The following is a 26817-nucleotide window of genomic DNA, read 5'->3' as shown; positions in this document are numbered from 1 at the left end:
CTACTTCACACCTCTTTTTTTTCCCATAATAAACGAGACAAACGTTTACAACGGAAAAACCTTCAGGCCAGCTTTTCAAAATAGGGTTTGACGCCAGGTCAGGGTTTCAAAATTACAGCGTCAAGGCGGGGTTGCATTTTCAAATCGGCTTTTTTCTTTTTTAGGCTCACAAATTAGATTTTGATTTTTAAGGTAGCGATTGAAGTCAGTGGTACGGTTTCAAGACAGGATTAGGGTTTCGAGCTTGGGTTATTGCTTGATCTGGTCAATGATTTAAATGGGGGTTTTAAACATGGGGTAGGGATTAAAATTCGCCTTTGAAGCCATGGTTGAGGCTTCAAGTTAGGGTTGCAATGTTTGGTTGAAAGCCAAAGTCAGGCTTCAAAAGTAGGTTTTCGAATTACTTTTTCAAGGCCCAGTTTGGGTTTCAAATGAAGGTTTCAAAGTTCCGTTTCAAGCCCTGATTAGGCTTCAAGTTCGGGTTTTCAAACAATAATTTACTGCGGGCTTGGAGATCACAATATGAACTTGGTGTGCGTCCAATGTTGTTAAATCGCCACCTACTTCCAAAATTTAATTTCCGTTTCCAGACGTGACAGTTAGGCCTTAGCGTTCCTGTTCCCCCCCGTACCCCTCCTACGGTCCAATGACACCTGGCGTCCGTGCTTGATCCTCCCGCAGGATTGCCACCTTCACTGCCCGTTGCGCTGCTGGCAAGACGAGACTTCCTCTGTATTGTTCATCGGCGTGCACCATTTCCTGTTTGCCAGAAAGCCAGTGTGTCGTCTCACTGGGGACTACTATAACATACGTGCCGCTCAGGCTGCCATTTAAGTCTTCCCAGCTGGAAGCCCACACACGGATATTTAGTAAAAATTGCATACCTTTCTTTACCTACACATTTTGATCTTGAGCTCATATAATGATGTAGTGATTTACCAGTCAAATTACAGCCTATGAGGTTATTTTGAGGCCACAAACGTTTTTTTTCCATTTTCTTTTTTTTGGGGTCTCACCAAGACCTTTAATATGAGATATGACTTGATGGTTGTAACCATTTATGTTGGCAACACGTTACATAACGTGTTATTCAAAAAATGTGGACTTGTGACATCATAAGAAACCCCAAATGTTATTTTCTACATGAATCAGATTACATTTAATCGATCTGCCAGTTGTTACCTTTTAACCTGATCTTAAAAGGTTTATTAGCGTGCTATTTATGTCTTTGAGATATCCATCCATTCATTTTCTGAGCCGCTTATCCTCACAAGGGTTACGGGAGCACTGGAGTCTATCCCAGATGTCAACGGGCAGGAGGCGGGGTACACCCTGAACTGGTTGCCAGCCAATCGCAGGGCACATGGAGACAAACAACAGTCGCACTCACAATCACACGGAGGGACAATTTAGAGCCTCCAATGAATGCATATTTTTGAGATGTGGGAGGAAACTGGAGCGCCCGGAAGAAACCCATGCAGGCAGGGGGAGAACATGCAAACTCCACACTGGTGGGTCCGAGATTGAACCCGGGACCTCAGAACTGTGAGGCTGTGGAATACTTTCACTGAAAATAATTTTTTGAGGACAAAGGTGGGTAGTAACGAGCTACATTTACTTCATATGACATTTTCAATAAACTACTCCTCAGAGTACTTTGAATGCACTGTACCCGTTACATTTAAAAAGTGGTCATGGTATTTATGTGAAGTAGGAGCGATACTTTCACTCCGTGATTTGATGGACGTGCCAAGTTCGCTACTTTTAATTGATTCACTCCTGCAATGTGGGTGTCCATTTTTGGACTCCATCTCCGACTTTCGCATTCCGTTGAGCCAATCAAACGGAATCACTCGTGTCATATGACTCCAATTCAGCAACCACGTGACAAAAATCAGTCACGTGTTCACTCACGTAGCCTTTGCGAACCAATCAAAATGAGAAATTTTGAAGAAAAAAAAACAGCCCCGGGAGTGTTTAAAGCGCCCCCCCCCCCCAGAAAAAACCAACACCACCACCACCACTACCACGAACAACAACAACAACAAAAACAAAAACAAAAAAACCAGATTTGACGTGCTGCTCTTCAATTGACTGCCAAAACATACATTTTAGGCCACTTCTAACTTGAGAAAACACATAGTGGTAAGTTGCTGCGGTTTCCAGTGTTGTTTTGGCAGTGGATATGGCAACAGTAGCTCCGTTGTTATGGCGTCACACTGGCTCACAAGTTCAATCTTCTCTCAGTCTGGTTAACAAACAGCTTCTTCGTGAAGTGAGTGAATAAGTGAATTCAGCAAATAATGTTTCTGTTGGGGCTGATCCTTGGGCACTTAAAATTTGAAGTGATGACAGGTGTGTTGATTCCCGGATATTATTATTATGATCATTTTTACGTTCATGCGCTGATTAAAAAAATAATGATAATAAATGAAAATAATAATCCGAACCTACTCATAAATTACTTTTTACTTTAGTATTTTTTCTATTGAGTACTCTCTCACTCAAGTAAATATCTGGATGACTACTTTTTACTTTCACTTCAGTCATATTGTAACGTTTCATTTTTTATAAAAACATCTTGTTCTGTTTTTTTTTTAACATATGTTTTTCTTAGCATTTATTTGATTTCTTTCCTCCAACCTAATTGATTTTCTCATAACATTTCATCTTAAATGAAAAATGCTTTTTTATGCAACGAAATGTACTTTTTAAAAATTTTACTTTTTAAAATCTGACTTTTTGGAAAAAATTCCAAATTTATTCTTGTAAAATTTTCATCTTTTACTATTTGTCTCAAAACCTGAGCTTTTTTTAAAATTCCTCTTTTACTGAAAATGTTTTATTCACGTGGGATGAACCCTTTGAGATGCAGCATGTCGTTTGCAAGACCCCACTCAAAATATACAACAAAAAACACGCAATCCAGAAAAAAAATCTCTAATATTTTAACGTAACTTTTAACTTTACATTTAAAAAGATCATGTAATATTCTGACTTCACCAAAAATAGGCCTTTTCCCTTCAGAACATTCTTTTTCCATCCATCCATCCATCCATCTATCCATTTTCTTTGCCGCTTATCCTCACAAGAGTCGCGGTAGTGCTGGAGCCTATCCCAGCTGTCAACGGGAGACATTCTTTTTTTGGTTTTTAATTCTTTTTTTCACCTGTTAAAAACTATTTCCTTGTTCTTCCCAGTAAATGCCCATGCAGCGAAAGCAAATGACAGTACAAGTCATGTGGGGATCCTTCAGCGGTTTTGTCACGGAGCGAATCCTCCAGGGAGCTCCGTCCCAGCGTGGCGCCGATTCGTAGCGCTGGCAGCTCAACCGGCCTTCAACGGGGGAGCGGCCAAACCCCAAAAGTGCGTTGGAGTGCAGGCTGAGGTCAGTGGCTTTCATGAGGGCAGAGGTCTGAGAAAGTGACAGGAGACAGACTGGCTGTTCATCCAGGAAATGCCGTTTATATTCCATCCAGCACAGTGCAGTTCATATGAATATAAATAACATGAAATGAAAGTGATGGGCGGTACGGTCGAGTGACTGGTTAGATCGTTAGCCTCACAGTTCTGAGAATCAGGGTTCAATCCCGGCCCTGCCCGTGTGGAATTTGCATGTTCTCATCATGCCTGCGTAGGTTTTCTCCGGGCACTCGCGTTTCCTCCCACATCCCAAAAACATGCAACATTAATGTGAGACCCTAAATTGCCCGTAAGTGTGATTGTGAATGCGACTGTTGTCTGTCTCCAATGTGCCCTGCAACCAGTCCAGGGTGTACCCTGCCTCCTGCCCGATGACAACTGTGATAGGCTCCAGCACTCCCGTGACCCTCATGAGGATAAGCAGCTCAGAAAATCGGTGGATGGAAACTGATAGTTTGCTAATACTTTATTTCTGAGGCAGACGTGCCCACTGTGTGTCCTTTCCCCCCTAAAATATCCTCATATCAAAACCTGAGCCTGGGTCCCGTCGGCCTGTCTGCGCAGTGGTCGTGCCCCCCTAGAATTGATTCTTCACGGCACTAAAAAGGTTTTCACTAGGGCGGCAGGCACTAATGTTTTCATTTACAACATTGCTTGTCGCAAAAAGACATTAGCCCCGTTCACAAGTAAGAAGTTCATAAATAATAAAACAATTGTTTAAAATATGTTAACATTTTTTTTTACGAATGTTGATTTGATTGTGACACACATGAATTGATTTATTTTTGGACAGGCATGATGTCACGATCATTTGAGACCCCCACAACCTTTGTATTGCAAAATTGTCATAAAAAACTAAATTACTTTACAAGCGTTCTTGCCCCCCCCCCCAAAAAAAAAAAACAACACTAGCTCAAGGCTAGCCCTTTCTGTTAGCATGTCCTCTCTATGACCTTGCAAGGGAGCTTCGCTCAACAGCAGGCTCCTTTTTATTAGCTAAAATATTATTTTTTCTAAATTCCTCCCTTTTCCCTGCAGCTTAGCAGGATAAGCGTGGTATGTAGGACTCTTGATTTAACCTACTTAAAAGCGAGAACATTCTCCTTTCCAGTAAATCCTCGTCTTGGGCGTTCCGAGCAGGTGAAAACAAACGTAGGATTACTCTGGTCGGGCGCTACTGTCGGCTTCCTACGGTAATTGAACTCAGCTCTTGACCAAATGCTGACTTTGTCACGATAAAGAACATTTAGGTCTTTATTGTACCTCCAAAGAAAAAGAAAGACTAATCCAGCTAGCGTACTAGCATAGCTGTTTGAAGACAACAAAGTGGGTCAATGGTGAGGGACATTTTTAACCATCCATGCATTTTCTTTGCTGCTTATCCTCACGAGGGTCGCGAGGAGTGCTGGAGCCCATCCCAGCCGTCAACGGCTTGAACTGGTTGTCAGCCAATCGCAGGGCACATGGAGACAGACAGTAGTCGTACTCACAATCACACCTTGGGACAATTTAGAGTGTCCAATTAATATTGCATGTTTTTGGGATGTGAAAGGAAACCGGAGTGCCCGGAGAAAAGCCACGCAGGCACGGGGAGAACATGCAAACTCCATACAGGCGGGGCCGGGATCAACACTTTACCAGCTGATCCACCATGCCGGCCATTTTTAACTAAAACATTTTATATCAGCACAAATAAGACGCCCTAGTTATAGTTAACTTTTTAAAATTGCAATTACTTTTTTAATGACTGCGACTTTATTTTATGACAGTTAAATTGTTGTATTATTACAACTGTAGTATGCAACATTTTTTAAAATAGTATGACTTCAGTCGATCACAAATATTTTTTTATTAAAATGTTATTCTATTACAATTACACAGGTTTTCCTTCAGAATCGTAATTTTTTTCAATATTTTCCAAAACAAAAAAACTCTTTTTCATTTTCATATTTCAACTTTCCCATTTTAAAAGGACTTTCTTTTGTGTTGTATAATGTTATGATTTTTTTTAAATCCCTTTACAATTACATTTTCTCCCATTATATTACAACGTTATTCTCAAGATTGCTTGACAACCCATAAAACCTCTGGAGAAAATAAATCAGAAAGTGAACCCCTTCTACATCTATTAATATGCATTTTTTTCCTCGTAGTATTACAGCTTTGCTTTTGTAGTGTTGTTCTTCTTTCTTTTCAGTGTGGCTCTTCAAATACCTCCATTTTGCAAATACCACCATAATCGCCAAATATCACTGCGTTGTAGGTGCTCATGCAAAACGACGTAGGGTTTTTATTCCTAAAATGTATGTAAGCCATAGAATAATGATGCATTTATATTAAAAACTCCCAAAAAGTTATTCCATAATGATTTAATTACAAAGTACTGGGTACTGACCGTATCGGCCTCACAGTTCTGAGGACCGGGGTTCAAATCCAGCCTTAGCTGTGGGGCCCCGTGATTGGCAGGCGACGAGTTCAAGGTGTACCTCACCTCTCGCCCGCAATTATCAGGTAAAGAGTCGAGCACGCCCGGTACAGAAAATCACTGAATGAATAAATAGAATGTATTGGACATACTATAACATTAAATAAAAATATCCCTAAATAAATTTTTAAAAACAGCAGTTCTTAAAGATTAAAGTGTAAATGTCTTGTACTTCAAATTTAAAGACTGTAAAAACTGCACTTACAAAAATGCCCTGCTTATGAAGTGAAAAGTATTGGATTAACAACAAGGTTTAAACAGCCTGTACACACATACAAGTTTTATTCCGTTTGGTTGTATTTCACGTTTTTAGATCTTTTAGCTTTTACGTGCATAGAATTCTGAATTCTGAGCTAGTATAAACAATTGTTTGGCATTTCTTGAAAGACTTTACTTCCGCAAAAGTCTGAACTTGCAGCCTCGTGTTTCTCCTTTGGTGTTTTTGAATGTGCACCCGCTCTTCAGGAGTTTCATGGTAGCCTGGTTCCTCCCTACAATGAAAACACACCATTTAGTCTTCAAATATTCAGTTTCGGTTGAGCCCATTTGCCCAGTAAAGACAAAACTTGTCTTCTTCCTGCTTCAATTCAACGTAACCCCTTTCCTCCCTGCCCCCTCTCTGACGTCCTGCTCAGGTTTCCCACCAGGCCGACACCCCCTTCGTCCCTCTTGATCCCCCTCCTCTTGAGGCAGAGGTCACATATGAGAGCGACAGCAATGAAAGGGTCCACCGGTGTGATTTATGACCCCACGCTGTCATAGGAAACCAACAAGGGGATGGTTCCTGCTACCTGAAACTTTGCAGCCAAAGTCGGCTTTAAACTTTCACCGAGTCATGGTGGCATCTCTCGTGTTTGGGGGAAAATAAACCCCGCATCTCTGCTGACTATCTGATGCGTTGCGCTCGCCAGGTGTGATCCGTCTGTGCGATTTTTTTTTTTTTTTTTTGGGGGGGGGGGGGTTCTGACAGTGCTCGTGTAACCGTTCCCGTCGTACCTTTGACTCCCTTGTCAGTTTTTTGGTCTGCTTCATATCAAGCATATAGGTCAAGACCTGGTTATGTAGCTTGAATAGCATATTTTAAATCTTTTATCTTAACCTCAAGTCGAAATACGCTTCATTGCCATTCAAACATTCCGAACAAATGTGACATTGAAGAGATGACCAAAAAGCCAGGAACAGGTGGACTAATTTGACACCTTTTGATCTGAACTGAATTGAACATAACTTGGTGGAAACGTGTCTTTGGTACAAAGTAGGACCACCACAGATTGAAATTGCTTCACTGTCTGGTGATCACCTGTATCCTCGTTCTCCCAAAACGTCCAAACTGCCTCTGCCTCTGACATATCCACTTCATGGATTAAACTACTGGACTTGTTTTTTGTTTGCTAAAGGCCTTCTGAAATTGAATCTTCCCAAATGGTCTCTGAGCCATTGGAGTGTCCTTAACAGTCCAGTCTGCTGTCTGTCTGTCCCTGAAGCCATGAAGCCAACATCGACATTCCCGGTCTGCTGCATCTAGCGGTGCGGAAGAACTAGGCCAGATTTGACACACTTCATGGTAATGCTAACCCTGACACACATTACGATGACTCCTCAGAGAATGGAGGCCAAAAAAAAACCCTGTGACAAGATGCATGTGTGCAATTTGAAGCAAGTTGGACTTGTGTAAACTGAGCTGTTGGCTGTTAAGTAGCTCTGAAAAGTGGAAATGACAACTGGATTAAACGGGCTTTTTCTCATTAAAATCATCATCATTGGATCAGGTAGTAGTTTTTCTGACACCATCTGGAGGTTGTGTGTGAATGAAAACCCACATCAGCAGCCTGGAGCAGTTTGTTGTGAACTTTGCCAACTTTTCAGAGGTTTTCTGTTCCCTACAACTTTGCTTGCTCAACACTACCCAGATCCTGTCTGTCCCTGCAGTCAGACGACGGGAATTGTCCTCTGCCAGCTGGTGTCTTGTTTATTTTGAGGCAGCAGACACTAGACGACGAGGTGGAGTTGCAAGGAGCCGAACCCAAAACATGAGCATGTGTGGAAACGTTGTCCTGTGAACCTAAAACAGGATGTCACACAGCAGGCCCTCCGGTCACTGAGGCTGACACAAGAGGCTAATTGTCTTGCTGACGATGATTTTGGGAAAAACTAGATGGAGGATGCTGTTTTCTGTCCTTAAAACTAACAAATATGTCTGGCAGAGTACAAATCCAGATGCTTAGATCGTTAAAAGTATGTGAATAAAACCCATTATACTTTGTTGACATTTTAAAATAGTTTCCAGGTATCTAGTTTTTCAGTTTTACAGTTAATTAACATCTTGATATGTAACTGGAAAAGGGAACACTTTTAGAAATTGTTTATTAAAACAAACTAATGATGCCTATTTAATGTGAATGAATGGATACCACCGTGAAGAATGCTGAATATCTGGGTATGAGTATTTTGTCCTTGGACAGTTTCTAAAATCTCTTTATGACATCTTTACACCAGGATACTGGATACTGGAACTTTCCTATCCTTAAGCTTATGATTATTTTCATGAATGACGTTTTGTTACCATTTTATTTTTTTCATTTGCCACTTCCTTTCCATAGGTGTTCTTCTAGGGCAATAACAATCAGAGAACCAGTCAAAATGAGTCATCATTTGCATTTATTTGCCGCATATACGACACACATCTCTTTGGAATAAAAACTGAAGCCTTTCATATACATCCATCTTAAAAAAAAAAAAAAAAAAAAAAAATGGACATTTTGTAAACATGCAGCCAAAAATAGATCCAAGGAGTGTGTCTGGGAGATTCGAAATACAGGGTAAAGCTATCAACGCTCCAAATCACAAGTTATCATATTAATCATAGGTGAGACTCTTGTTCTAACTCCCAGCATACCTTGGAAAACCCCCGCGTCGGCGTCCCAGTGGGCCAAGCCACAGAGGTGAACTATTTGTGAAGATAGTCAGTGATGGATCAAGTGAGGTAGAAACTGTGGTTTATCTTTTATCTTAGAGGCTTTACCGCCGCGTGCAGGTCATCACTGAACAGCTGACATCTTGAATGGCTTTACTTTGAAGCCCCTTTCACACCCGACCGTGGCCATCAACACCACGTGTGCAGTACCGTTGCGGAATGAATCATTTAAAGTCGATACGGGAATTTGGACCGGTCACGTCACTTGTGTTGAAAGCAACCGCTGTCGTCCCAGACGCCGGCACTGGTGTCTCCATGCATCTAGTTTTCTGAATGTGCACTTGGGAAGCAACTTCTGTCTGAAAGGTTTCGGCGGGTGTATGCCCCCTCTGACTCTTACCCTTTTGGCAATGTTAAAGGGGATTTTGATTGGTTACTATAAAATATTGGAAGAAATTGTCTGGTATACATAGCATTTTTTTTTACAGGTTCCCAGTAATCCTTAGTGGTAATCAGTGGTGTCACAAGCAATTATCAGGGCAGTGTATATAAAAATATAGTAAAATAAACCCGCTAAAAAGGAGACAAAGCTATATCTCAATCCACTCTTTCTGTCCAGTTCAGTACATTATCAACCCCACAGGGGTGTCTTGAATGTTAGTTCCAACGCCTGCGTTTAAAAAAATAAAACCTTAATAATAATAATAATAATAATAATAATGTGACGCACAAACAATTAAAACAGACATTTCCAAATGAGGTACTCACTGTTCACGTCACGCAGCACTTTTCTAGTAATTCAGCTCACTAATTTTGGTTTGTGGTGTCATGACTATTAGACAATTATAACTACGTGTATGTGCCCTAAAAACCAATTCAAAATCAAGTTCTATATCACGATTGTGTTATCTGGAATCAGTCCATCGGCAGATGAGGTTTCCATGAAATCCATAAATAGTTTGTCAGGAGTCATTTGGTAAAACAGTTTTTCAAGAAGCAAACAGCAAAGTTCTGAATAGATGTGCCAACTGATGAGCGCTACTGTACATGGTTTTACATTGGAGAACAGTCCTCTGGACCAAGTCAGAGACTCGTTCGGTCCCTCTTGGGCAGTGTTGACCCGAGGATTCTGTCAATAAACGAAAGTAATTTGGCATAACAACTTATCAAGAAGTGATAACCAAGGTAGTGATGCAAGTTGTGTGCCAAAGAGATTTACAGTCGTACTCTATAACGGAAAACACAGTCCTCCGGATCAAACTGTGGACTCTCTGGGTCCCTCGCGAGTGGCATTTTTGCACCCGTAGAGCCACTTGATGACTCGAGCATTCCTTTCAATGATAGAGACGCCGCTTGGGGGATGCTCAGTCAGCTCCTCCTGAAACAACCCGTCTCCAGAGTGGCGGGAGAACTCACTGGGCTCCGTCCCGCCATCTCCTGCGACGCTGCGTAGAGCCAGTGAAAGGGTGTCTATGGAACTGGCGCCAGACAGGAAGTTCTCCCTTCCGAGACGGTCAATCAAGTCCGCGTCCAGGCCACAAAAGTCAAAGAACTGGTCCTGCTCGGACCAGGCCGCAGAGCAGCAGAGATGCAGGTCTGATTTAGAACGATGCAACCCTGCAAACTTACTCCTGCGCAATGAATGCGATGGTGATGCCCGTCTCCACGGATCGTTGTCATCCATGCTGTCATCAGTGGTACCTTTGGATCCATTATTGGTCTGTTCTAGTGTAGGGCTCAACCCTGGGCTGGAGGCAGATCCTGGGCTAGGTATCTGGTCTGTTTTGCTGGACCTCCTGCTTCCCGGCCCACCGTCTGTTGTATCCTTGTCGTTAGACCATGACATGCGGGAGTCTCCGTCCCGTGAGGGTGTTTTCTCCTCACCTATTACCATCTTGTGGACTCCTCCACCACCCTTCTCCCTGGTAGACCCCTGAAAGAGGCGGCGGACGAAGCTGTATCCCTTCAGCTCCAAATTACCGTTCTCTCCGTTGGGACTTTTGCACTCTTTTTTCTGTCGGTAGATGATAAGCGAATCAGGTCTGAGCATGCGTTTGCCGGTGCTCCTGCGTAAAATAGGTGCACTATGCGGTGCCACCAGGGTGTTAAATCCTGGTGTTTTGGGGCTGGGTGGCTTCCCATTTCGCACATTATTGTGAACCTCAATGTCAATGGAAGTCCGTTGATTTTCCTTTCTGGAGTCATCATTTTCATCCTGGGAGGTAAAGGATCCAGAGAGAGTGGAGAAAGGAGTGCTGGATAAACGTCGTGGGGGTAATTCAGGACTAAAGCTGGCTGGGGTGGTGAAAGCCCTCCGGGGGCATGGAGGTGTGGCGCACTGCACCAACACAGGTTCCTGTTTGGTGTTGATGACCTGCTGGCTCTTGACATACTTGGCCTTGTCCGCCTCAAGCCTCTCCACGGCGCTAATCGCTCGACCGTGGCTCGCGCCGTCTATCTGCCGCCGCAGGTACTCTGGGCCCTTGTTGAGGAGCCGCAGAGGGGACGGGGATCCGATGGGCGTCAACGGCTTCATGATGATTCAACAGGATATGGAAGTCATCCAAACTCTTGCCCCTTTTTTTGGTATTGTCGGGCCTTCAACACATGAGTTTCATTCTTGGGAACTGGAACCTAGCAGTTGAGGAAACCGCAGTGTTTGCATTTGGTGTCTCTTTTTCAGAGGGGGGTAATCTTAGCGCTTAGGCTAATTGATATCCAGTATTTACACAGTCATTTGGATAGGCGTGCGGACCTTTTTTTGTCAGCGAGCACTCCCAAAGGAGACACTCCCTGGCCACAGCGCAGCCGAAATAGCAAGCGGAGTACTCCTTTGAAAAAGCAGCTTCTTGTCCTCCCCCACGTTTTTTTTACTGCGCTGATCCTCCCAGCGACTTGTTTGCATCCGGCATCGGGGTGCTTGACGCGTCGACAGACAGATGGACCGACGTCCTTCGTGGTGGCCTCACCTGTGTGGACCCTGGGAAGGCACAGGGAGAGAGAGGGGACGAGGTTTTAGTTGTTTGAGGCAGCAGATGTCAGACGCAGCTATTGTTGCCTGCGCTTATTTAAAGCAGGAGGGAGCCACATGTCCTCTGTAGGTTACGATGTAAATCTAGCATGACATTTAGATACAATGTGTGTCTCATTTTAAACATGCGGCAAACAAGTCCCAGAATAAACATGGAAAGACATCACAGACAATAGTCCAGCAAATCAGTTTAAAGCGATTCTAACACTGGGCCGGAAAGCTTGATTTTTCCCGGCAAGGTCACAGTCTTTTGGGTCAGGTACTGATATGGGATGTGGGTGTTGAAGTCGACTTCAATTTTTGATCGAGTCTGCCATCGTATCAGAGGGTGAATTCCGCCTGTATGTAAAGGGCTGCGACCAGAATGTGAAGTTTAACACCAGAGACTCTTGAGTCTTTGTGTTGAAAGCGATTTCCGCCGTCTGTAGCACCTTTCACGTGAATGGCAAAGACGCACTCCAGACACAGAAATGTGCTTTTTCAAATTCTGTGTAAAAGTCAACTTTTTATTTCTATTTTATTTGCTTTCTGTCGCGTTTGTAAGCAACTGATGGGGGAAGGTGGGGTGGAAGCAAATTTTGTTGCGCAGAATCATATGCCCGACTGTGAGGAATGCATTGGCATGACAATGTAATGTCTGCTAATAGACACGAAATGGTTGATGCTAGCTGGTCTCATAAGAATAAATTTTTCTTGGCCGGGCAAATTATTAGATATGACTGGCCAGTCAGTCGGTGGTTAATAATTTTGTAATTAATTATTCAAATTGAGAAAGCAACCTAAAATAAGGCCTGTAACTATCCCTTCATCCATTTATTATCTGTACAGGTCACTGGCCAAACGCAGGACACGTTTACACGTACTGGCAATTAACCTACCACAGTATGTTTTTGGGGTCTGGGAGGAAACTAAAGTACTCGGGGAAAAAAAACTACGGAGGCACAGGGGGAACATGCAAACTCCTCACAGAATCCCAGTCCTCAGAACTGTGAGACAGATCTGCTAACCAGTTGTCCACTGTGCTTCCAGGTGTAAATAACCTCTTGAAAACATTTTGAACATTTATCAAATGCCCGATTATTTTCTTTCATGTTTTCCAGCACCATCCACACATCAGCGGCCCACCTTTCCGCTTTCACGTAACCTTTTACCCCGTCCGGCTTCTACATCACAAACGACGTAATGCTATAAATCCTCCGAGGGCTAACAACCTGCTGGTTCCATTTTTTTTTTCCAGATGTCAGGTTGCCAGCCCTGGGAAATTCCTTATTTAGGAGCGGGAAAAAGCTATCGAAACAACGGCTGCAATGAAAGTTCAGTTCGTTTATTTGTCAAGATAATTGTTTGCCGCTGATGTGCTCTGCTGTCACTAACAACATGGCTGTGGACAGATTGCAGCTAGTCTACAAAAGCACAATCAGTATTGCCAAATTAGTAACTTGTCCAACCACTCAAGCAACTACTTTACACAAAAGCGAGAAGAGCGTTAAATTGCTGCTTAACAACGGACAACACAAACAGGATCAATTTCATGTTGTTTTGGATGTAATAAGAACGGACGACTGTGAATGGCAATTGCAGTCAGATGCACTAGACATTGCCAAAGATATGGTCCCTCAGTAAGACTGACATATTAGTCATTGTTCACAGAAGATAAGGAATATATAACTTGCTTAGTATTAGCTGTATTATTTCTTTACATTCGTTGCTCCACCATTTGTGTTTAAATATCCGTTCAGATTTCACTTTGAGGCAATATCGTCCTGCCCTAGCACCAAAGACAAAGAGAACCCCTAAAGAGCAAAAAAAATGTGCCCTCAAACGTGCATGCGCATTCTAATCTCCGTCCCACCCGCTCTGCCAGGCGGGATGGCCCTCTCCCCGCGGGGGTTTGGAGGCTTAGCGGGGCGACCCCATGCTGGCTAAAGCAGAACCAGATGTTTGGTGTCGCGCCACATGGAGACGCTCTGCGCGGACCTGCCGGCTTGAGCGCTGCTTTTTAATCACCCCACTGAAAATTAATTGCTGCTCTTGTGTAAGCAATGAGGTAAACAGTAACAAATGAAGAGTTTGTTTTCAAAACGAGACATGGGCATTTTTTTCAGATTTACGAAACTCGCGCCAAAATTATCCATTCGGAGCTGGATAATTTTGGCGCGAGTTTCGTAAATCTGAAAAAAAATGCCTATGTCTCGCTTTGAAAACAAACTCTTCAAATGTCTTCATTAAAGGGGACATATAATGTCAAATTGACTTTTTAATAGCTTGTATACAAATAGTTGGGTCCCTGGAGAAACCTTCCCACCCATCAAGTGTTGAACAAGTAAATCTTTTACAATGTGCCCATTTCTTAAAATGTGTCAGTAAGGGAGCCGTTCTGACCCGCCACACTTCCCCCTGTGACATCACAACTGTGCAGATTTACATAAACCTACCTGCACACTGAGTTTCTCTGTCCATAATTTGGAAGCTAGGCCAGGCAAAGTTCTGCCATTTCCAAGCAACGGCTGCACTATACGATCTTAAAAAAGCCAAAACCGGACCTACGTTGTTAGCACAGAGTCGTGTTAGCTAACGGCATGATTAGCCGGCATTTATGCAAATGTTTGGCTAAATTGTCGACATGGGTGCAAAGGTTTTGTTAATGCTCACGTGTCTGCTGCTTGGTGATGAAGTGCTGCTTCCATCAGCGAAAACACAAATTATGCTTTGACTTTGTTTTGGATTTGCAAAAACTCACATCATAACACATTTGATTGCGATAGTGAATATCTTAATTATGAATTAGTTATTATTATCATCAATTAAGGAAATGGTGCCTCCAAGTGTGAAAATTCATCTCTTTTCAGATGCTTATTTTTTTTTTCCTCATCACATATTTGGGCTCACCTTCCATAAACAGAAATGTCAACCTAGTCACAACACCCTTGCTCGCCCCCAGGTTGTCATGGTGATGACATTATATAACAGTGGAGTAAATTTACATAATAGTTTCTCCACCCATGACGTAATCAGATGAGAGGCCAAAGACTCAGAGACATTTTCATACAACTAAAATTAATATCATGCAGGAGCACTATCAGGCTTCTTGTATAAGCAGTGGGGAGTGGTTTTTTTTTGGGAGGGGGTCGAAGAAAAATTAATTAAAAATGATGTTTCCCTTAATAGTAACACAACTATTCGGAAACTAACACTCTACTCGGAAACATATGCGTAACATCATGTCGGATTAAGGTTATAGCCATGAATAATATATAATAAGCATCACAGGTAACATTTTTTGAAGAAAAAAGTTGTAATTGTATAAGAAATGAGACGAAAAAAGTAAAGTAGAAAGACCCACAGTCATGTAAATAAGAACACCTGGGAACTGTTTGAAACAGTGAAAATAAACGTGTAATATGTCACAAGGCGTCTCCAAAGGAAAGTATTCCGTCCTCACAAGGAGGAATGACTTCGACAGTGACGTCTCTATGAGGTAAACCCAAGATAAAGAGCGTGCTGGACCACCTTGGTGAGCGCGTTCAACGCTGCTCACCTGTCAAATTCATCTTGTGCGAACATCCGCTTAAATGCTCAAACGTCCGTTCAGACGTGTCGTCTGTGCGTCAGACGGTAAAGCCCAAGAGGCACGACGCATGTGCCTTAAACTGTATAAATACACACACGGCCACCGCCAAAAAAACCCAACTTTTTTGTGGAGAAAAGTTGCATTTTTCTGGGAAAATAGGTTTTAAAAGTAAAATAAGAATAATTCTGATGTCAGCAAAATTTCCCTGATTTAAACAGTCGGCATTAAAATGCTTTTTATTTAGCTTTTTAAAATGATTTTTGACACCATCACAGAAGAGACAGTGACTGCCACACAGGAAATGGTCCTGTATTTATTGTAATATTGAAAATTTACTTTTAAGAATTGCTATTTTTGCAACAAATGTAATTGTATAGTTTAATCATGTTTAATACTTAAACATACAGGAGTTTTCAAATAGATTTTCTGTAATCATTACAAGTTGGTTTTCATCAAAAGCTAATTTATCTTTAAATCATTCAGTCTATTTTTACATTTAAAACATTGTCAAGCTATATTAAAAAGTTTTATTTTGAAATATTTTTCAACAACAATTTTTCATTAGGAAACAATATTCTCAATGATATTTTTACATTTGCAAAAAATGTAGTACATAAATTTAATGTATTAATTGGTCAGTTGTCATTACTAACAAAATGTACAAGTAAAAAATACACAACTTTGTTTATTTTAATTGTATCAGATTCTTCTACATTTTAAGTGACCATTTACCATTTTTTAAAGAATTGTTTATGATAATATATAGTCATAATACAATCTGAAGGTGTCCCTAGGTTCATTGGAAGGATTCTATACCAATAAGAATATTATTTTTATTATAATATGCAACACAATTGCACCAATCCCCACAAAATCCCACTCCGTGACAGCCTTATAAGTAGTTTCACTATATTTTAATTTTGTTATAGTGTTTAACTTATTTTCCGCCTGTCTTGGAGTTCAAACGTGAGTTTCCAAAAATCATCTTAAGAGTTCTAATAGCTGTTATGAGCCCACCGAACAAAGGAATTTACTTTCCACTGTTTCTTATTTTCATTTTCATGCCTGCATTGTTTACATTGTTAATGGGGCACAACGAGACGTCCTGGCTGGTCATCCTTATGAGTCAGGGAGGGGCAACACGGCTGCATAAGACATCAATGACTGCACCCCCCCCCCCCATCCACTCCCCCAAAAGACAAAGAAAGTAGACAATAGTGTAAATCTTTTGGGTATTATCGCGTCTGAGCTGCTGGAGGTTGCTAATGACTTTCTCTGGCGGACACCCCCACCCCGCCCCCTTAACCTCACCCTTGAGACCATCCCTAAGCACAAAATGGACAACAAGGGCCTTTAACTGGCTGCTTTTGTCATTCAGAGACAAAGAGAAGAGTACTGGAGACAGGCAGCAACCGCAGACTGACGAGGACCACGAGATGGGAAGCCTAAAGTGCCCCCCCCACCAAAACAAAACAAAACTCCATTATAGCCCAGCTGAACGCTCAAAAAGTCCCGCCGGTCCTGTTCATTTCTCACTGGGCAGAACTATGCTGAGAGGCATGGATATTAAAAATAAAAGCAAAAGTTTTCAGGATTCAATTGGACTTTCGCCACTGGAAAATATTGAAAATTGAAATAATCCATTTGTTTGTAAAGTTTTGGTTGTCATAAAAAGTTTTAGTAAAACTAAATATGGATAAGTAAGAAAACCGTGAGGTTAACCACGAAAGAGGAATTGCAACAATTGGTCAGACTCCGTGGTATAATTTCATTCATTATCATGTATATATATATATATATACTGCTTTGGTACATGTAAGTACAGTACACATTTTGGTATTTTTTGTTTCTGAAAACCTGATCCAAATATCAATATGGGTATTGTGATACTGGCCGTCTAACTACTTGGTGTTAATTTGTTACCAAGTCAGCAGTGTCAGTCAATAATCTAAAATGCCTCATTATTCGTTATTTTACAAATATCAGCATTGTAGTTAGAGGCACGTGTCTTTCATGAACTTTGTATTGTAGTACAGTATCAGCATCTACTATTACCCATGATTGAAGAAGGCAGTACTGGTATCAGTAAGCGATACTGGCCATTATGACCTATCACCTTGATATCAAACCTTGTAGTATTGCACACCATGTTATTTTTGAGAGGAGTATGAGAATGTTTAAAAAAATGGCTGAACATTTTCGACACGATTCCATTTACTGAGTCGACTACACGACAGATTTTCATCGGAGGTTGTCCCACTCTGCGGATAGAGAATCGATATTTGGCCCATTTAAAGTGGGCAGTAGCCCAGCAAGGGGTTGAAAGTAGGGGGTGGTTGTTTGAGTGGGGGATCTGGGGTCGGGGGGGGGGGGGGAGCTTTGTTGCGCGACCTCATATTTGGGGACACGACACAGTTGGAGCAAACACCCCACTCCCAAATGCTTGCCGGGGTTTGCTAACCTTTTGACTGCGTGCAGCCATTTGAAGCGTTGTCACGTTTAGTCAACACACACAACACAAATCCCCTTAAACGCGACACTGTTGTCAGTCATCGGGGCAGCTTTGCTTTTGAAGACGCCACAACTCGGTCCGCAGGTGGCCCATTTGACACCCCGCGCTTCTTTAGCGGCCCTCTTAGCACTTCGTTAAAGAGCACATCTGCCCGGCAGAGGGATAAGAAGGCAACATCTGGAACTCTGCCAGATGCCAAACTTCTCCATTGCTGATACCTTAATGAGAATGTACAGTTATGTGAGAGGAAATACCGTCAGAGATGTTTTCAAACAACATACTTTTAACTTGTACTTGTGTATAAGAAGAAGAACTGCTCCTATTATTGCGATTTATCTAGTACAACCCAAACTCCGCTGACGGTTGACTCCGTTTCGCTAATCAAGCGGAGGCAGGCAGTCGCAAAGTCTCAGCTGGCTCACGCAAAAGCAAAGTTTTCCAAGTGCCTTGTTTACGGGGGCATGGTGGCAACAATGGCAGAAACAAGGCCGTGCGACTCGTAATGCGAAAAGGCACAACACCCTCTTCTTCTTCTTCTTCTTCTTTTCCTTTCAGCTTGTCCCGTCAGGGGTCGCCACAGCGTGTCATCTTTTCCCATCTTAGCCTATCTCCTGCATCTTCCTCTCTAACCCCAACTGCCCTCATGTCCTCCCTCACAACATCCATTAACCTTGTCTTTGGTCTTCCTCTCGCTCTTTTGGCTGGCAGCTCCATCCTCAGCACCCTTCGACCAATATACTCACTCTCTCGCCTCTGCACATGTCCAAGTCTGCTCTCTCGAACCTTGTCTCTAAAACATCCAAGTTTGTCTGTCCATCTAATGAGCTCATTTCTAATCCTTTCCAACCTGCTCACTCCAAGCGGGACCCTCAACATCTTCATTTCTGCCACCTCCAGTTCTGCTTCCTGTTGTCTCTTCAGTGCCACCGTCTCTAATCCGTACATCATGGCCGGCCTTGCCACTATTTCATAAACTTTGCCCTTCATCCTGACGCATACTCTTCTGTCACATAGAACACCAGACACCTTCCGCCAGCTGTTCCAACCTGCTTGAACCATTTCTTCACTTCGTTACCACACTCACCATTGCTCTGGATTGTTGACCCCAAGTACTTGAAGTCGTCCACCCTGGCTATCGCTTCTCACTCTTCCCCCTCTACTCTTTTCATTCACGTACATATATTCTGTTTTACTTTGGCTCATCTTCATTCAGAAAAGGCACAACACCCGTCTGTTTCCCGTCCCTTACATTTTACAAATACGAACATGCGCTGTCTTTTGCATCTTGCTAAAGATGTTCACATTTCAGTCCACAAGAATGCTGCTTTGAAGTTGGGGAAACGTCATCTCTGCCTGGCTAAAATCGTGTAGTCTGATCCAGGCATTACGTAACAGTAGCCTTGAGTACAAGTTTTGGCTCCGCCACCCACTTCTTCTGACTGTAGGATATGTTACTAGGTTACTGAGCATGTTTTGGAGTTTTGGGAGAACTAATGAATTAACTATCATTTCCAGTCATTTATGTACGGCAATGAGTCTGTTATCCTTCATACTAAGCAAAGAACAATCACATGACATAACTGCCCAAAGTTCTAGCGGGCATCCCTCAAAAACCTTCTCCATTTAATTTAATTTCAGTTTTTTTTTTTTTTTTTTTTTTTAATGGCTAGCTGCCACACGTGCTTAGACATTAACCTCTGCTGAACCTGCCAGCTGTCTCGTCTCATTACACGTCGGGCGACCTGCTTCACGACAAAAACGCCCGGCAGACCCTCCTCCCCCTCCCGCTCCTGTCGGAATCACACGATAACATCCGGCTCGGGCCTCGCGACGTCGTCACGGTTGAGCGGAGCGTTGTGATGGGACGCGACGACTGCTCGGAGGATTTGAGCGCGCCCGTTCACAGCTGTCAGCTGTACACAAGGGATGGAGATGTGTCGGGTCCGGTTTTGATGATTTGCGAGCCGGCCGTGAATAATAGATGCGATCGTGAGTCTGCGGAGGCTGCTGATGTAACCGAGATGACGAGAGCGATGATGACGGTTGAGTTGACACACTTCTAAAGTTAGATGTAAACATTTGAGGCAGATCTTGACGTCTGAGAAGCACAGCAACAAAGCAGCTTGTGCTGATTTTTCCATTGTACACCAACAATACTCAATTCGGCAAAACAAAGTAACAGCAAGCAACTCATTTTGATGCCGTAACTTTGCACAAACAAAACGAACGGGGCCGCGCAAATGTCAGTTGTGAACTTTTGCAAGTTCAATTAATTCGTGATCCGCGGTTGTCGACACTCGGTTCATTGAAATGAAGTAATGACAAGCAACTCCTCTTGACAGTAAATCTGCACTTTTCTGATTTAAAAAAAAAAATAAATAAAAAAAAAAATTAACAGGGGCATGTGTGGATTACCTAAAACTGATGTTCGTGATTGTTCATGTTGAAATAAAGTAAAAGATCCGCGCACGTAAGTCAGCGGTGCTAAATGTGTCGATGTACCCGTCGGAGCCGAGCACGGCTTCGGCTGGGCTGCCTCATACATACTGTCTGGGAGTATGTTGTTAGTTAGAAGTGATCCGGATATCATCTAAATATGGCTGGAAATGACAGGGTAATTTTGCGACGGTCACTTCACTCAATTGTGAGATGTTCTCTTCTTTGAAAAGACCTTCCGTGTCCCATAGTAGGTGGCACAGCGTGTTTTCAATGGCGAATGTCCCGGTGTGACGTAATGAACAGACAATGCAGGCAATATGGCTACCACTTGGATGCCGAATGAGACTCCTGCAACTTTGCACATGGATGACGCTCTCTCCGCTCACATTTATTTTTTCGGATTTACATTGAAGTGAATAATATTTTATGTATTTTTCATTACAATTTTAGAATGTTTATAGACACTTGACCTCTAAAGTATTAACTTCAAAAGCTAATGCTGTGAACATTTGGGTCATCAAAAAAGTACTGTAATGACAGCCATTTTTGTACTGATTGTGTTTTAATTTCACACTTTAATACAAAACAAAATGAATAAAGAAATATGCATGTCACTCTGTAACTAAAAAAAAATACTTTCATGAACCAAGGTTGCCGAGGCTTTGTTCATTAAAACAAAGTAATTTCACAGATTCTGTAGTATAATGACACGTTCGCACAAACCCAGTGATGAACGAAAAAATATATATATTCAATCCAAAAGGTTGGTGAATTTTGGTTCAATAAAACAAAATAATGAATTCAATCTCATCCTGATTGTGGTGGAACTTTGCAGTTCTTTAAATCGTGAGCTAAAAAAAACGATACTCTTAGTTAGACTAAAGTTGTCGACACTAAAACAAAGTAATGCTAATCATTTCTTCTTGACTTTTCTCCCAAATCAACTGAGCATGGGCTTGTGCGCATCAGTCATTAACCAAAAACTGAAGTTCAAGATAAAAGATTGTCTACGGCTTAGTAAAACAAAGTAACAGCAAACGTTCTGTCCCAACGGTTGTAACGGCACTTTTCCGCAAATACATTTAACAAGGGCTTGTGCACCTCAATCATTCACAAAAGAAAATTATGTTTATCATTCAAGGTTCTTGACAGTTCCTTAATACAACGTAACAAGTCTTCTGGACTTGACTGAGTTGTTACTCTGTTGAATGCTTTTTCACAAAAGCAAACATCATAATTTGTTCCCCAATGTTCTAAATACTGTACTTGGTCTTTTCAAACTAAGTCACCACACTCATTGGCCAAGCCTATTTGCTGTCATTTGTCACTTTTTGAGAATACACAGTGAGAAATGATATAAAGAAAACACACGTGCTCACGTTAGCTTAGCTATGAATTAGCTCGGGACACTGCGGTCTCCACTTTGCTGCCTTGCTGCACTTAATTTCCTCTTGGATAAAAGTTCAAGGAAATACAGGCTCGTTCCAAATGATGCGTGAATAACTTATAATGGTACAGCTTAAGGACAGGTTCCCGTAACGCTACAGTGACATAAGCACCATTGGCAAAAGAATTCAGATGGACTTTTCGATAACTTTAGCTCAGATGTAACGACCCAAAAGTTGAACCGAACATTTTTTTGGGCCTCCCTGTCAAGAAGTTCCTCCCAGGGTGTCCAGCAGCACAATGGTCCAACAAAAACAGGCTAACAGCGAGCAATAAAGTCAAATTAGAAGGTAGAAAGGGTCCTGTCCGCATCTGACGGCTCAAAGCAGCTGCTGCTGCTCAGGCCGTTGGATGCATAGCTTGCTTGAGGGTTGGGGCTTGATGATGTCGTTAATGGGGCTACGTTGCCCCCTCTAATTAGAAACTTGAGATTCCCAACATACTGTAACTGGAGGGGGGGTCTTTACATGCAGAACTTTGCAGAAAGATTTAACGGTGTGCTCTTTGAAGATGAAGTTTATGAGACGCGGCTCCAAGGTGAACACATGCCCGTGATAAGAAACACATGCGCCGACTGATGTGGAACAATCAATCAGGTACTTACCTCCGCCAAGGAGTTTGAAGCGTTACACGAGAACCACATGACCCTTGATCAACTGCTACGTTGCCGTTAAGAGCCTCAATCTTAATTTTATGGGCATTTTTTTTTTTGTCTTGAGGCCTGCACGCTTTCTAACGCTGCCTGTGGCTGCCCTTTTTGAAGCTCAGATTTACAAAAACAAAAAAATTAAATAGTGCTTTTTTATTTAAAGCCATATGTGTAAATATGCAAATAAATATGCAATGTGCAAAAATTGTGATAAAATATTTAATACACAAACATAAAATGTTGAAATACAAATTCTAAATTAGAATATACAAACCGATTTTAAAATACAAACATTCAAATACAATGAAGTAAAATTGTTACGATTTCAAAGCAATTTAAGAATTTTTTTTTTTACTAAAACAACAAATATAGAATCTTTATGAACAAAATTGTAAATATTTATCGATATTTATTTTTTTCCTGGAGTGAATCCAGCACACAGTTATTTAATTTTTAAAAAATTGTCACATCACTATTCAATAAACTATATTATTTTGATACATAGTTATAAGATGTATTAATACAGCTGTATTATTTAGTAATAAAATGAGATACTGAATCCTAGTGACATTTTTTTCAATTCAGTAATTGCTTGAGAATTTATACAGTACAGTATTTTCAGTAAATATTTAAATGATCATTTAATTGTAAATTTATTTTTGCTTTTATGAAATAAAATAAAAAATAAAGGCTCCAAAGTAAATCTTAAACCCCCCCCCAAAAAAAGTCTGTTTTATTGTTTCTCCGTCCACCTTTATTTTTGTGTAATTATCATCACTAAATTTTTTTTTAATTATTATAATTTTTAAAAGTAAATGGTGCCTGAATTTGAATGGTAGAATTCTACACATTGGAGGAAGTGCATCTCTACAAATGTGTCAGGTTTTGATGAAAAAGCCTGATAAAATAATGCAAACTAAATAAACATAAAAAGAAATTACAAAATGTTAACCAATGCTTTTTTTTTCCTGGCTCACTTAAGATGGTGCAAAATGACCGCATTGTATCATTTTCTTATTTTAGATCTGAAGGGAACGATTCAGTGATTGATTAGCCTGCAACCTCCTGCCTGAGAGACGGTGGATGACGTGCAGCCTTGGGAACACGATTTTGGCCTCGGGGCAACTCGCACTTGAAGGTAATAACAGACTCGTAGACGCTCTGCAGCGTCACTCGCTCACACGAGCAACAAGAGCCAACAGGCCAGCAAACAACACCTGCAAACGTGCCGCACGATCACTTTCAAGGCTGCGAGCACTGAAAAAGCCGAGTGACTGTTCACTTAGTCATGCTGGGTGACATCACGGCAGCATTTCTGGCCCCTCGGGGGCCTCGATGCCAAGCCGAGTGTAATTTGTAGATAGAACAATTAGACAACATTGTTCTAAAGCCTCTTTCACACTGTGATCTCGCATAATTACTCGAGCCTTTATTTGCTTTGGCCTTTAACACACAAATCAACAAAGTGCATGTGCTTTCTCACAGCAACACAGCACAAAATTGCACCATAAAAGCCTTCATAGAAGATGGAGGCTTTATTCTCCTGTACTTTTCACACTGAACCCAGCAAAGGAGGTTGTTGTGTGTGGACTTTCACACAACACAAAATGGCTGTATGAACAAACAAAGCAGCAAACAATGTGCAATTTCACACAGCAACACTGTAAAAGGGCTCCATAAGAGGGGTTATGAGGGTCAGGTTTCACGTAAAAACCAGTGCATCAGGATACTAATTCAACTGTGGGCATTTTCACACGGCAACACTGAAAAGAATAGCTGCATAGTACGAGGAAGGTCAAGTTTCATGCAGAAACCGGCAAAAGGATAGCAGGGCTTAGCCACATATGTGCATGCTTTCACACAGCAACACATAGAGAAATTCAGTAACACTGTTGTAATGGGAAATATAGCATTTATCGACTCATAGTTTTTACACAGAATCCAGTAAAGCTGGATATTCATTTATATATTTTCATAGTGACGGCACAAATTGCGGTACAAGAGCCAGCATTTATTCAATTACACATATTACCCAAAATGCAGTGGGAGAGGGAGGTTATTGCTGAAACTATGTGCACTTTCACACAGTGACACAGCAAAAAAAATGGCTGTATGAAAGCTGCAACGGTTTTATACAAAAACCAGCCAATCAAGATATTGTGCACTTTCACACAGCAACAAAGGAAACATTTTGTTAGCAGAGCCATAATAAAAGGTTCAGCATTTATTCACCAGCGATTTTTCTCACAAAACCCAGCAAAGCAGGACAATGACACAATTGCTAATTCCTATAAAGCAACATTCTAAAATTGCTGCAATATATGCCTTTCTTTGGTTGTGTGTAAAAGGTGAATACATTTTTTGAGCTTTTGTCAGGGCTTTGATACAGCAGTTCTGCTGCTAGCATTGTGCTGTGCCTCTGTGTGAAAGTGTTCACATGGATATCCTCCTTGGCTGGATTCTGTGCGAAAGGCACAGGCAACAACAAAATGTTGGATTTCCTGTAACCGATTCTGCGGCGCCACCAAAATCAATAATTAAACGTTCTCTCCGGAAAACTACAGTCGCCCCCGAGGGGGATTATCTGGGTGAATGTTTACAAGCCACGTGCGCCATGTTTAGTCTACGACAGGCGTCGTCGCGGCCTGCGACCTGTCCGGACCGTTTATGGGAACGCCAGCGAGTGATCGGATGCTGCGGAGTCTGCTCGAGCTGGGTCAATATTTGCTATCAAACGCACTTAAGACGATCAGCTTTAATTGCAGCTTGCTCGTCACTCTCGCTTTATTTGGACTAGCTTGGTCGACAAATTACGCAAGGTGCAACCTAATACTTGGGGGTCATCTTTCCATCCATTTTCTGAGCCGCTTATCCTCACAAAGGTTGCTGGGGTGCTGGATCCAAACTGCATGTTTTTGCTTTTTATTTGGCTTTTTTGGGGCAATCCTGACTTCCTTACAAAGGCAGGTGTTATCAAAGTAACTCTTTACTTTTATGGCGTAGATGCTAACGTAATCACCATCTAGGCAACCTCATGGGACTTCAGGTCTGCGAGCACCCAAAGGACAAAGTTCCTGATTTATGTATTTTGGGGTTTATGTTGGGCAACACTAATGCCAAACAAAAGCAGTTATAGGTTACTAATTACTTTTATTGAAGAGATGCTATCTTGGATAGAATTTAGCTCCAAGAAGAAGGTGTTTGATAGCAAAGCGACAGTTTTTACCGAGTAGATGCTAATGTAATTAGCGTGCAGCATACCTTGCGACACCTCGAGTCAACGAGGATGCAAAGGTTACGGTGCCCATTTTGCTTTGGATTTGGCTTTTTCTTGGCAACACAAACGTGAAAAGAATGTAGCAAAAAAAGAAAAAAAGTAACGCATTATTATTTTATTTGCTTTGGATGCTAATATAAATAGCATGTAACATAACTTAAGACTTGGCTTTCTATTTGACTTTTCTGGGAAAGGGAGAGGAGGGGGGCTACACTCATTTCAAAAGAATCCCTAATTTAATTTAGCAATCAAATTAATTAAATCATCCCAGATTAATTTAAACAAGCAGACGACCCAAAAAAAAAAAACATGTATCATCATTGGTAATGTTTATTTACCGTGGACATGTAACTTATTTTTTCTTTGACTTTCTTTTAATTACCATATATTAGAAGCATGCAATTTGTTGTCATTAAATCTATAGGGCAGTGCTTATTTTAACACTCAGATGCTCAACTTATTTTTACACTTGTATGACACTTTTTTAAATAGCTTTTTAATGGCCGCAACTTGTAATACACGTGTCATGAACAAAAATAAATGATCCTATTGTCTCTGTAATGATTGAAATCAATATAATCAACCTTAATGATCTCTAAGGGAAAAACCCCAAACACCATGGAGTACAAAAAATAACTATAAACTGTAGTCATGGCTCATTAACAAGAAAAAAAAAAAAACAGATAATGAAGAGTAATGAGGTCCACCCGCACATTACTTGAACTCTGCACGCGACTATTACAATGTAAATACTGCAGTGGGGAAAACAGCACATGCTAGAAAGCCACCAGAGTTGATTAATAATAATAATATTTATAATAACAATAAAGCTTTGTAGTGCTCACCTTATCTGCGTTGTCTTTTTAATCCTCGCGTTACTGCATTGATGGAAAAAAAAAAGCGTGCAGCTCTCTTGCGATCACAGACGGACGGACGGAGGGACAGAAGCACACTTCTCCTCACTGCGTGGACTTTTTTTTGCAATGAGGCAGCGTGGGGAGACAGTTCTGTTTCATACAGGGGGGGGGTGAGAGAGAGAGAGAGAGAGAGGGAGAGAGAGTGTGCGGGGG

The 26817-nt window shown here is 41.6% G+C and overlaps 1 protein-coding gene and 1 long non-coding RNA gene across 2 annotated transcripts; one reads left to right on the top strand and one right to left on the bottom strand.

The window, feature by feature from the left end:
* Positions 1-2004: 2004 nt before the first annotated feature.
* Positions 2005-26551, top strand: LOC133501423 (uncharacterized). Its single transcript, XR_009795174.1, has 3 exons — positions 2005-2145; positions 3201-3388; positions 23494-26551. It is a non-coding gene; the product is annotated as an uncharacterized LOC133501423 (long non-coding RNA).
* On the bottom strand, positions 8651-26817 carry fam110d (family with sequence similarity 110 member D). The gene is made up of 2 exons (XM_061821185.1): positions 26593-26817; positions 8651-11802 (listed from the first exon to the last, which is right to left on the bottom strand). The coding sequence occupies exon 2, from the start codon at positions 11356-11358 to the stop codon at positions 10078-10080; it is 1281 nt and encodes a 426-aa protein (XP_061677169.1). The 5' UTR covers positions 11359-11802; positions 26593-26817; the 3' UTR covers positions 8651-10077.

Source organism: Syngnathoides biaculeatus, chromosome 5, assembly GCF_019802595.1.
Source record: "Syngnathoides biaculeatus isolate LvHL_M chromosome 5, ASM1980259v1, whole genome shotgun sequence".
NCBI lineage: Eukaryota > Metazoa > Chordata > Actinopteri > Syngnathiformes > Syngnathidae > Syngnathoides > Syngnathoides biaculeatus.
The sequence above is the reverse complement of the archived record's forward strand: the minus strand, read 5'-3'. Positions and strand labels throughout refer to the sequence as shown.

Excerpts from the sequence above, each read along its gene's own strand:
- fam110d (XM_061821185.1), bottom strand. The coding sequence starts at position 11,358 with ATGAAGCCGTTGACGCCCATCGGATCCCCGTCCCCTCTGCGGCTCCTC.